This window comes from Triticum aestivum, chromosome 7B (assembly GCF_018294505.1).
Source record: "Triticum aestivum cultivar Chinese Spring chromosome 7B, IWGSC CS RefSeq v2.1, whole genome shotgun sequence".
NCBI lineage: Eukaryota > Viridiplantae > Streptophyta > Magnoliopsida > Poales > Poaceae > Triticum > Triticum aestivum.
In genome coordinates, this window is record NC_057813.1 from 727181711 (window position 1) to 727194441 (window position 12731).

A 12731-nucleotide genomic window follows, 5' to 3' on the forward strand; every position below is an offset into this window, starting at 1 on the left:
CTTTCCATCGCACAGTACTTCTGTACTATGGTTGCCAAGTCTGTAAAGTACACTATGTCACGGCGACTTATAGCATTAAGGAGTCCTTTGTTCCTGCAATTTCTGCAGAAAAGAGAGACTACGTCCTCCTTGTGGCGGTCCTTGACTTTAATAAGAGCAAGGAGAAATCTGGCCCAGTAACGGTGTACCGTCTCCTGGGGCTCCTGCCTGATACGGGAGAGACGGTTTAAGTCCGAGCGGGCGTCGTTGGCTGAATCCGGATTCTGATCCGATCTGACGCCCGGGGGCACGGGTAGTACCGAGCCCGATAGTTCGGGATCTAGAGAATTACCTAATCCCTTCGGCCCAACGCCTGATTCTAAGTCCGGGACCTGGGTCATGTCTTCCTTTGGGTGGGTGTTCGGCTCACTAAGTTCGGTGATCCAGACATAATTCATCTTCAAAGTTGAGGGGCAACCCACGTGTGGTTCCTCCACTACCGCTATCTCATGGGTGGCCGGCGAGGATCTAATGTCCCTCTGGTCGGGTTTAAGCCCAATCCGGTCGTAGTCGGTAGCGACTCCGAAAGCGACGATGCGATCCAAGAGCTCATTAAGAGAGGAGAGCTCAATCGGATCCATCTGTTCGGCGAGCTCCGAATCGATGCGAAGGTTATGCATGATGACCCGAGAGGCCATCGTCGGCGCGATAGCCGATGGGGCGGTCATAATGAAGCCGCCAAGCCGGAGAGTCTGGCCTACAGCCAACGCTCCCCCAGAAGTGATGTCGTCCTTGACAACGAGACGAGCCATCAAGCGTTTGCAGCGACGACACAGAGGAACTCTCAATGAAACCACCAATGTAGGTGTCAAAACCGGTGGATCTCGGGTAGGGGGTCCCGATCTGTGCGTCTTAGGCTGATGGTAACAGGAAGCAAGGGACACAATGTTTACCCAGGTTCGGGCCCTCTCGATAGAGGTAAAACCCTACTTCCTGCTTGATTAATATTGAAGATATGAGTAGTACAAGAGTAGATCTACCACGAGATCGTAGAGGCTAAACCCTAAGAGCTAGCCTATGATGGTATGATTGTAATTGTGATCGGCCTTCTAAGGACCATGCTCTCCAGTTTATATAGACACCGGAGAGCTAGGGTTTACATGGAGTCGGTTACAAGGAAAGAAACATAATATCCGGATCGCCAAGCTTGTCTTCCCCACAAAGGAGAGTCCCATCCGGACACGAGCCGAAGTCTTGAGTCTTGCATCTTGACGTTTTATAGTCCGGACGATGAATATAGTCCGGCTGTCCGGATACAACCTTATCCAGGACTCCCTCAGTGACCACAAGTCTAGTAGTGAGGAGCTGGTTTGGGCGTCGACATCTCCTCTTCGGTTTCGATTCTATGGTTTTGCCAGTCTAGGTGCCGGTCTCGGTCTCAATGCCAGTCTCGATGCCAGTCTCGATGTCGGTCTCGGATGTGATAGGTGGGCCCAGCAACAAGAACCCTTGATCATTAGCAAGGTTCAAATATTCGTCTGCCGCCAGGTAGATGTCGTTGCAATCACCAGAACCCTGTCCTTCATCTTCATCGTTGCTAGCCATGTTTCATATGATTAAATCTAGTCAATTAATTCTAGACCTAATAAAATGAATAATGACATGAAAATGCCTATGTTTTGCAGGAACGTTGATTCCTTTCCGGTGCGGCAAATCCCGGGCACTTGATATATCCTAGTTTGTAGCACAAGTCATCCCGAAATTCACGGAAAATTTCGGCATGACCTTTGCTAAAAAGTGGACAAATCGAGCACCTGAAATTTGCCGGAGCGGAAATGAATCAACGTTCCGGCAAAACATAGGCCACTCGGCTTCATTCCCTGGAAACAACAAAAGGCCACTTGGGCACAATCGAGGGACCACTTCAATGCTTCACATTTCAAGAAAATCTACACAAATTTCAAATTATGAACCCTACAACTCAATTCAAATTATGTCCTAGTGCCCTAGCCCTACTACCCTAGTACTTAAGCAGCTACAAGTACTAACTAATTAGATGAACCCTAGCTAGCTACTTAAGCATCTACAACTACTTAAGCACCCATTGATGAACACTAAGAATTATCAACTACTTAAGCATACATTGGGTGCAGAACAACTATATAAGTACTTAAGCAACTATATATACAACCCTATTATATATTTAGTTAACTACTTAAGCATATACAAGTTTGTCCTAAAAATAAAATTTAGTTAAGTACTTAAGCATATACAAATTTGTCCTAAAAATTCACTTAACTACTAATTTCATTCATTTAGGTCATTCATTTAACTCCACCTAATTAACCTAGTAAAACCCTACTTCCCTAACTAAAAAACATCTAATTAACATCTACTAGTACCACTACTGCCCTAACCTAATTAACCTAAGTTAATTCCTAGGGTCCTGTTATATGTTGCTGCTCTATTGCCCTAACCTAATTAACCTAAGTTAATCTAATTAACATCTACTAGTACCACAACTGCTAATTCCTAGGGTTCATAACTAAATTCACCTAAGTTAATTAACCTAGAGTGGAGGGTTTTTCGCCCTAGCAGAGAGAGAGAGAGGAGTGTAGGGGAGAGGAGAGGGAGAGCCTTACAGTTGGCGGCGAGGGCAGGCTCTGGCTCGGGCGGCGGCGATGAGGTCGAGGGCGGGCTCGGGCGGCGGCGGTGAGGTCACGACGGCCTCGGGCGTCGGCGGTGAGGTCGAGGGCTGCAGGGCGATCGACGGCGACGATGGAGGAGTTGGAGGATAGGGGGAGAGGGGGGAAAGGACTTAGCAAAATTTTGAGCCCGCGCGGCCGGGGTTATGTCAAAATAGCAGTAGCGCGTTTTGGCAAAACATGCTAGCTATATTGCGTTCTGCCGAAAAGCGCTGCTGCTAGGCCTTTCTCTTTTATTTTGATTTTTCTTTACATTTTCTTTTTTTCCATTTCTCCTTTTTCTATTTCTTTTATTTTCATTTACTTTTCTACTTATTTTTTATTTATTTTCTTTTTCATAGCACTAGCGCCCTACACCAGAAACGCGCTGCTACAAAGCATTTAGCAGTAGCGTGCTTTAGGAAAAACCGCTACTACTATTTCTAGCCTACCGGTAATAGTGTGGGAATTATAGTAGTAGCGCTTTTCTGCACCGACACTCTACTGCTAAAACTATAGTTGTAGCGTGCTTTTGCGACAAGCGCTACTACTAAGTAGCAGTAGCACCTAGATTTGACTAGCGCTATAAGGTTTGCCCTAGTAGTGTAGACACATGTGGTACTGGACACTTATGTATGTATGTATGTATGTATGTATGAATGATGGTTTTATTTTTCTTCCAACATTCATAACAAAAAAGGGGGTGTTGATTTTATATTTCTACGCCATGCTCAGTCGTCAGTCATACAGTTCCACCAAAACCAAGTGTCGATCTTGGCAGAAAGACATGATGCCAACTTGCCAAGCACGTAATCATTGGCACAAAGTGAGTCTTCAAAACAAGGAGGTACGAGATGTGGTGCAAAATAAAGCTTGACTTGTTGCTCATGGCTTCACACCGGATCAAAGTTTGAACTTTATTTTGATATAAACAATCGTAGCTAGACAATAGGCTTCTAGGATCTCGCTTCACTGTGTAAGACATCATAAATACCACATTACACATATCGAATGGGTATAAATGTGAACTTGTCCATGTTGAACAAGCTGCCGATCTTTATGACTCACAAGATCCTAATCATGTTTTTAAACTTGACTTCACACCAAGAGCGCCTTTAATAGTTTCTAGTCAAAAAAGGCTTCATGAGTGGTCGGATTGACCACACAACAAATTAATCAATTTCAACTTTTCCATGTATATATTTTTCCTTCATATGCAATTCATAGTGATAGGTAGCATAAATTGTGAATCTTATTATGGTCCAATATCGCAAACACACTTCAATTTCAGATAGAAGGATATACATCTAGATATTGTTGGGTGCAGGGCTTGGAGTTTGTCGAATTGTGCACCCTCTCCCTTCTCAAGTAGAAATGCACATATCTCACGCCCTTACGCGCTTGTAGAATTCAGTAGTCATATTTATTCCCTCCTTACACCGAAGGTCATAAAAGTTGTTAGAGAAAGAAAATACTAAGTATAGAAATTGAACAAAGAAAAATTAAAGTAACAACCTTGAGTGAGACTATTGCTTTGTAACCAAGTTGTTCAACAGCATTGTTGCACTTGAATGTTCTATTGAGGGTCGCATACTTAATTCTTGTGGATGTTAGCATGCCAGGTTGACGCATTCCATAGTGCGAGAATATATTATTATAGCTCCAGTTTACCACAAATGTTATTGGCTCCAGAAGGCATAGAGGTATTCTTAATCTGAAACGGCTGCAAAATAGTTCCATTAGTTAGTTATATGAACAATTCTTACTCCTATTAGAAGAAATAAACCATTGTCCTAACAAAATTATATCTTGGTAATGTAACATTATGTTGCCCGATAGCTTAATACATATACACTATAATTATAGGTAACAATGAAGAAATGTGACTATTTACTCTACAAAATGCAAGCCCACATTTACATGTAGCTGTATACATGTACTATGTTCTACAACCAATCGACAACATATTATATGTACTTAAGTCTCAGTTGTTCTGAATAAATACAGTAGTCGTTTGTGCGTGCAAATGTAGGAACATGTGATGTTGGTGGCATAGGACAATCACTTTATTTTGTTTCATCGAAGCATAATATTGTACATGCATGTTGAAGTAACTTAGATATATTGTTGATAAAAGAGGTTAAAAATGTGAACTACGGAATTGATACAGTACGAGGGAATAGGAAATATCACCTTTTGTATCCAAGTTCTTCCAAAACCATGTAAATAAAGTCCCACATATTCACTGGCTCCATATTAGTTATAAAGTAGGTCTACAAAAAATTAAATATGTCATGAGAATAATAAGGTGAATCACATTTTTTCCTGCTCGGCGATAAATGTACATACTTTGCCTCCACTTCTCTTTGCACCGTCTTTCGTAGAAAGGGTTTTCTCGGCACATATATGAGCATGCACCACATTCTCAACATATACAAAATCATCACAATTCTTGCCATCACCAACAATGATCTACAACAATAAAAAATAGGTCATGTGCTTCAAACTAGAGTACAATAAATCCAGTTGTATATAAAGTTCTCTTTTGTAAAACTATATGAATTCAGGTAATATTCATGTGTGTGTGTGTGTGTGTGTGTGTGTGTGTGTGTGTGTGTGTGTGAGAGAGAGAGAGAGAGAGAGAGAGAGAGAGTCTTTAAATGAAAAATATATATTTGTGTTTTGAAATGAAAAAAACATCACATGACAAGTGTGTATCCTATAATGGAGGCACCCTCCATTGTTGCACCCATTGTAGTGACATTGCCAAAAATCCCGAATAGGTTTAGTAGTCGTGACGCCCAGATCCACCACCCCTTGAGATATGTCTTCACCACCAAGTATCCATGGGTTGGCAATCATGGCTTGTTCCACTGCAGCGGGCATAGAGGTGCATCCTCAGGGGATTTCCTGCAATGGGTAAAGATGACTACGTTTGGTAGCACTAGCAGGACGGAGTGGGGGTGTGTCTAAGCTTGTATGTGTGGTTGTCACTTTTGATGGCCAGATAATTTTTATTTGGCTATGGTCCGAGCCTAGTTAGCATGGAAGATTGCTAGTTGTTTTAGTTCAACTAGTTTTCCTCGAATTAACCCAAGTTTGTAATGTTTCCTGCCCCTTTTCATTCATATAAATAAGTCTAATTCCATTCCATATTGTCGGAAAAAACATAATGTATGTGCTGATTCTACTACATCCTACCTCAATGTGCGAGGTTGATGATTTTTATGACCATATTCACGAGGAAGCATTCCATGTTGCAAACTTATCCAAATTAACTTTCTATATATTAAGAGAGGTAGAAAACCTAGATTACTGAAAATATTTAGTTTAGAACTACGTTTTGGTGATTTTATCATGTTATGTGCAATATAGATGTACTTACCATCATTCCTCCGTAAGAAACTAAAGTTGGCACTAGTGTGTCACCAGGGCCAAAGATGGAGCCAGGACGTATACAACAAGTGAGAAGCTCATCTATTCCATTGGCTCTCATCACCAGCTTTTCCGCTTCTGCCTTGGTTTGTGTGTATGCATCAGGAAACTGATAACAAGAAAACCGCAAGGTTAGCCATACGTACTGCGCCATTTGTATAAAGAGAAGAAGGAAGAAAAATATGCTATTGAGAAGCTAATTAAAAACTAGAACTAGTGATATAAACTATAACACTAGTTAAAGATGCAATAGTGGAGGGAGTGACAAGCAATCAACTAAATGAAATTGATTTAGTCAATTATGTGGGGCAACCTTATCTGGATATGGTGTTGATTCATCTGCCCCAAAGAGGCCATGAACTCCATCGAATACAACTCCACTGGAACTAGTGTATATGAGTGTCTTAACCTTGCATTTGTTACAAGCCTCGATGACATTCTTTGTCCCTGTGCTCGAGATAACAGGAAAAATGAATTAACTTGAATCTACCAGCTGCCTGATGTTCAAAAGATTAATTAAACTGGCGTACCCTCGACGTTGACCTTGTAATGGAGGTTGAAGTTGTTCTTGATTTGATCCGCAGTAGCAGTGTGGAAAACAGTATCTACTCCTTCCAGAGCTGCAGTACACAAGACACGAATATATAATACGTAAATAGTTCATCCCCATCTTTCTTGATATGCAGCCTATCCACCTCAGCAATTTGCCACATCAGCAATTATTATTTTTAACCAATTTTGGTTGACATTTAGACGTGTTGCCCTCCCTTCCCGATTTGCCTCCTCCACTTCACGTACATGCAGCGATTTGCCTCTCGGCGTTTCACATCTCTCCTCCACTTCACGCACTTACAGTAGTTACTACAGCCTCTTCAACTGGGTTGTTCGGCACGGTTTGTCTCCTATTCCATCTATGAGTTGGTTCAATGGAGCCTCAATATTCTTTCCCTTGATTTCAGTGGCGGTGCCAGGATTTTAATCATGTGTAGTCAACATCTATGTATTTCTACAAATTTTCTATTATTTTCTGCATGATTTGTGCTTATATATGATACTGTTTTCACAAAGCTGTCTAGTCATTTGACTACACAGCCTATACATGGCTTCGCCACTGCTTGATTTCTCTTAATCTCAAACTATATTGTTTCTGACTGTCTTTTGTGGCGTCGTGCTAGAGCGGATCTGACCTGTCATCGCTGCCACGGAGCCGATGGCTTCGACGATGTTCCTGCTGTCCTGCAGCGGCACGGCAAGGAGGACGTGCGCGCCTGCCGGTATGAGCCTTGCTTACGCCCCAGTCCGCTGTTGTGGCAGTATCTTAATCTTTACACAACGCCAGCGACATCAACAACACCTCACCGAGCGCCATGGGTGGCATCTTCACCCTGACTGCTATCGCGAGGGGCTTGCCGTGGAGGTCGACGAGCATGCGTTCTTCCGCATCGACGGCCGCTTGGTCTTCCAACCTGTTCTATTTGTGATCGGTCGGAATGCGGCAGAGGCAGGTGTGAAGAAAACCTCATCGTTGTTTCCGCGAAAAATGCAATGGTACTGGCTCCAACCTCAACCTTCCTTCCTCCTACTAAGCATTTTGTTTTTGAGTAGGCAATTAGTATTAGTACATTGATGACTGTAAACAAGTAATAGGAAAATCACTCTTCGACTGGAATAGAGTTGACAAGGGACCAATTTTTGTACTCTGATGTGGCCGTGAAGGCTTCCCAGAACATTTCGCAGGTCATTGCAGGAGGCATTGGAGTATTGAGTTCACGAACCAAACTTCATCTCTAACTGCCAAACATTGGTGCAAGCTATGGGAAGGAGATATTCTTATATTTTTCCATTCGGCTTCCCCTTATTTCCTGACCTTTGGGGACGTTGTCCCTTACACAAGATTCAGTCGTTCATCTGCATCATAGGCAGGCCTCTATCAAACACTAAATTCTCTTTTCATTGGATATATATTTGATTGGACGGTTGATGCGGCTGCACTTCATTTAGATTGATGATTATGGATTTTTGGACACTGATTATTCTTTTACCATTCTTACTATTATTTATTTCGATTTGAGCAACAATACCAACATCATCCCAGGGCCACATTAGTCGGCTAAAAATAATCCTCTTCTCATGTTGATTCTGCAAATATTTGTTTTGTCATGTCAAAAAGGTATTCGATGATAATGCAAACAGGTTGCAAGTGAGTTGAACCAATGCAATCTTTATGATGTAATTAATTAAGGCTAATCACATTTTATCATGGCATTTCTACATATCGATTTTTTAGTAATTTACATTTGAATATGATTTAAAGACTATTGCGGATCATGTAACAAAATAAGAAAATATTTTGGTAGCACGATTTCTGTAACATACCTGTTAAGTTCAGAAAATCTTAGAGATGTCCTTTCTCATTGTCAATATGTTTTATACGTAGGAAGTTAGTATGAAGCCTTCAAAATAGAGCTATATCAAATTTATGCCAAGTGAGCCTCTTTCGTTCTTCGTGCTTGAGTCCAAAGATTGTCCTGTTCTCCGTGCTTTTGGACATAGGTATGCACAAACCTACGAAAATAATTGGCTTCTAAGCCAAATTGTACTTGCAGACATCATTAATTCAATCATATTATGTCATATGTTTTGAATTATAGTTGCATTTTACGTCCTCTTTATCATCAATGTCATCTTACTTACTGAATGCCCTGTTCAAGCCATAACTAATCATCATTATAGTTTTTGATTTTTTCGATGTTGTTGATTAGTCTTACAACATTGAGAGGTTAGGTAAAGGAGAAGACACACATGTGTATATCCCAACAAATGCAGTATATCACCCAAGATTGGACGAACCAGATTAGCAAAACAAAGGTAGGCAACAAGAAAGGAGTAAATAAACACACATTGTTGGTGAGGGGCCTCAAATAGGTATGTGTTTCCCATGTAACAAGCTATCATAATTATCTTCCATTTTTTTATCATTTTTAGCTGACTTTTAAAGCTTCAATCACGCAGCAATGTGCAGGGTATCTTCTAGTATACTATAACTCTTGTGGTCAGAACTTAAGCAAGATCTTCGTCTAGTCAAGAACAGAGATAGAATAAGGAATCGAGATTGTCTATCCCGCTGGATAGAGTAAATTGCATAAAACCACCATTTTGAAGGTTAGGTTTACGAAAAACACTACAATACATTTTTTTTGCAGAAAACACCTTGTCTTGTGTATTTTTTTTTTTTTGGCAAAAACCACTAATCGGCAGATTTGGCTCGGTTGAGCATGCTTATCACAGTTGGGGCTCCTTTTTGCCTACATGGCGTAACATTTCATGCCAGGTCAATTTTAATCTAATTTTACAAACTAGTCCTTAGATTTTACATAGACACCCCTAAATCAAAAGGAAAAAATGCAACAGACGATGTGCATCTCTGCTCTGGAGGTCAACGCAGCCTCATCCCACACGCAGCCTGCGCCGGGCAACTACTCGCGCTGGAGGACAAATCGAGGCAGCGACGGCATCCCTCGTCGTAACTGGCAACCGGCGCCGGGCGCCTCCTCGCGCTGGAGGCCAATCGAGGCGGCGGCGCGGCATACCTCGCCGGATCCACAACCAGCGCGGGGCATCTTCAAGCTGGAGGCCAAATCAGGGCGGCGGCGCGGCATCCTTTGCCGGATCCAGACAAGGTGGCGGCGCTGGGGGTAAATCAGGGCTACAACGCGACATCCCTCACCGGAGGTGGCGGCGCCTGGAGCGCGTGCGCACACCGCCATCGGCAGCTCATGTGGTGGTGCGTGGTGCGCCCCCCTCCACAGTTTAAGTCCAGGAACTGGACCTGGTGCGCCCTTCTCCGCAGTTCGCCGGCTTCGTCTGCTCCGGCGAGCTACTACTTGCGGTGGTGTGCGGGATGAGGAGCTCCTCTCCTCAGGCTGCTGCGGGAGCGAAGAGGGAAGGGCCTTGGCCACACGGGGAAAGAATATCATGGGTGTTTTTGCTTTTTGACCCATCGAGCGTTATCTTTGGCAAAACATTGTGCCATGTCAGCGAAAAACGGGCCCCAACTGTCATAAGTGTGCTCAACAGAGCCAGATCCATCGATTAGTGGTGTTTACCAAAGACATGATGTTTTCTGCAAAAAAATGTATTGTAGTTTTTTTCTGCAAACCTAACCTTCAAAGTGGTGGTTTTATGCAATTTACTCCGCTGGATAGACTCTTTGTCCTAGGGTGGAGAAGACCACATGACCTAGATCACATTTAATCATTTCCTATGCTACCTAAACAAGGAATTGGATAGATTCACATCTGTTTATAGCATTTCTTAGATATTTTTCTTTCTTTTTTGCTTCTCTTTTTAAAACCTAACTAACTTGTTATAAATGTAGAAAACTGTCGACGTGAAGCGATCGCACGCCCGAAGAAACCTCCATATCTATTTTTCACGGGAAGGCGATTTCACATCTACGACTCACCCTTCTACCATGGCGGCTCCGGCCGGAGGATGGCCTTCAGGGTGCGCCTCGCCATGAGATGCTGCAGGGCTGGAAAGGTCCAGGGGTCGCGGCTGCAGGCAGCTCGTAAGCAACCGGAGGCCTCGTCGACCTCTCTCCTCAGCAGGTACAAGAGCGTGCGGAGTTACGTGTGTCGGGCCGTCCGGAGACTCGCTGCCAATCGCGCTCCACAAGCATAGTCAAGTTAGCAGAGCCGTGAATAGTTTGGAAGCACACCATGGGGAGCAGTGATGGTGCGTCGCTGTCCTCACGATACTTCACAACAGTTAACTTGCGATCTAGTTTTTCACCATTGGGGCTGCCCGGGTGGATGGATTGGTGCAGTGGACCACCGGGAATTAATCCGGGAGCGTCTCGTGGTGCCCACGTTTGCATCGAGGACGACACACACAATATCATCCAGGACGGAGAAGCGGATAGTCATGGCGGGGGCGTCCTCCACTGTTCACTGCGGGAGGGGCCGTCCTCAATGATCAAGGGGTGCAAATAGCACATCTGCAGGCCCGTCAATGCATTTGTAGGAACGACGGTGGTGGTCGCATGTCACGCTCACTGACGGCGCAAAGGGGATTATCATCCGGTGTGAGGGCACCGACCATTACACAAGGAAGCTCAAGGCGCCATCAGCAGAGTCTGGTGCTGATGGGCATGGGGCATGCCGGCGGTTCCCCACCCGCCCACCAGCTTCTAGCACCGGGGCACCGGCTTCGACTATGTGGATGCTGCAGTGTGACTCGCGGTGGTGTGGAGTGGCAACTGGCAACAACGAGTTTCACGCTGCTAGATATGTGTGCACCTAACGGTCGTGGCAGTGGTTTAAGGTGGGAAGATGACCCCACCAATTTTCTAGTGGCTTTTGACCCTCGCATGGAGCACTAGTGAAGACGACTATCAAACGACCTGTCATCAAGATGCTTATTGAAACGCGCTTCATCTACGGAATGAAAACTTTTGTTCTAGCCTTTATTGGTCTGGCTCAGAAGCAAAGAACTTGTAGTGTTATCTTGATGAAATCGTTATTTACTTGATGTTGTATTGGTCTTCAGTGACTGATCTTGGTATTCAGGTTAAAATCCATGTACAGCATGTCTCTGGTCCGACGTCATGACGATAACACCGGGTCGTTTATCCCTTCTTGAATGCGTTGTTGTGGAAGAAGTAGACTCCGTCATATGTGTTTACTATTTCGTATCTTGTAAATGTTTGTCAGTGATTGTCTTTGGTCTTAACTCTGCTTAATAATTACCTAGCAAAAAGGGCCGTGAGTTGCAATGGGACAATAAAATCGTGGTCTTAAAATTAAGTTCCAAATATTTACACTACATGTATATACACGTATTTGAATATTTGTTCATCAACCGGCTCAAATGTTGACGTAAGACACATGCATTCTAAGATGCTCACAATGGATCAATGTTGGACTTGATCCTTGATGCATGCATCTTTTTGAGTACATCATCGATGCATGTATGAGAAGGAAAATAAAAAGTCAGTTTCACGATGGATGAAAACAGAAGGGCCCTATGCCCTATGAATAGTTCGGAGGAACACTCATTTTTTCACTATTACGGTGGCTAGGTGGGTAATTTACATCAAATCTAGGGGCAATTGATTACAGATGAAAAATTGAGAGAAACAATCAACGAAGATTTTTTTTTACTTACGGGCGATGGGGTGGTAATTTATTTCAATATTGTGGGTAGTTTCAATGATTGGCGAAAATATTAGAGAAACAATTAACAAAGAGTTTTTTTTGTACTTATGGGTGGCATGGTGAATAATTTATTTCAACTTTATAGACAACAGAGGGTAGGCGGGCGGACAAAAAATCAGAGAAAGGCACCATCCCTTAATATTAGGTATAGATAAGAATTGTTATGTGCATCGCAATGATGCAAAGGCCAAAGAAAAAATAAACTACCGACTTACATGATGCATGATGAAGTCCAAGAAAAATACTGACGAAATACCGTGTGTACGTTTGGTAATTTTTTGTAAGGGGGCAAAAATATAATTGGAACTAAATTGTGTTTGGAAGCCATGAACTCACAAAATGTTGAGTTGAAGTTAGAAAAAAACTAAAGAAGGAATACTTTCTGACAAAAAAATAGGAGTACCTACCTACCCTA

The 12731-nt window shown here is 43.0% G+C and overlaps 1 protein-coding gene across 2 annotated transcripts in view; it reads right to left on the bottom strand.

Moving 5' to 3' along the window:
* Positions 1 to 3803: 3803 nt before the first annotated feature.
* The window catches only part of LOC123161387 (3beta-hydroxysteroid-dehydrogenase/decarboxylase-like), a 12369-nt gene continuing 3441 nt past the window's right edge, over positions 3804 to 12731 (bottom strand). Inside the window, exons 2-8 of one of the 2 annotated variants that reach the window (XM_044579228.1) lie at positions 6629 to 6718; positions 6412 to 6545; positions 6049 to 6207; positions 5013 to 5135; positions 4857 to 4936; positions 4179 to 4386; positions 3804 to 4096 (exon numbers count right to left, since the gene is read on the bottom strand). In XM_044579228.1, the coding sequence (XP_044435163.1) occupies positions 4049 to 4096; positions 4179 to 4386; positions 4857 to 4936; positions 5013 to 5135; positions 6049 to 6207; positions 6412 to 6545; positions 6629 to 6718 (842 nt within the window). In that variant the 3' untranslated portion in view covers positions 3804 to 4048. Of the gene's footprint in view, positions 4387 to 4856; positions 4937 to 5012; positions 5136 to 6048; positions 6208 to 6411; positions 6546 to 6628; positions 6719 to 12731 lie in introns of both variants that reach the window. The other variant, XM_044579227.1, reaches the window with a different exon arrangement.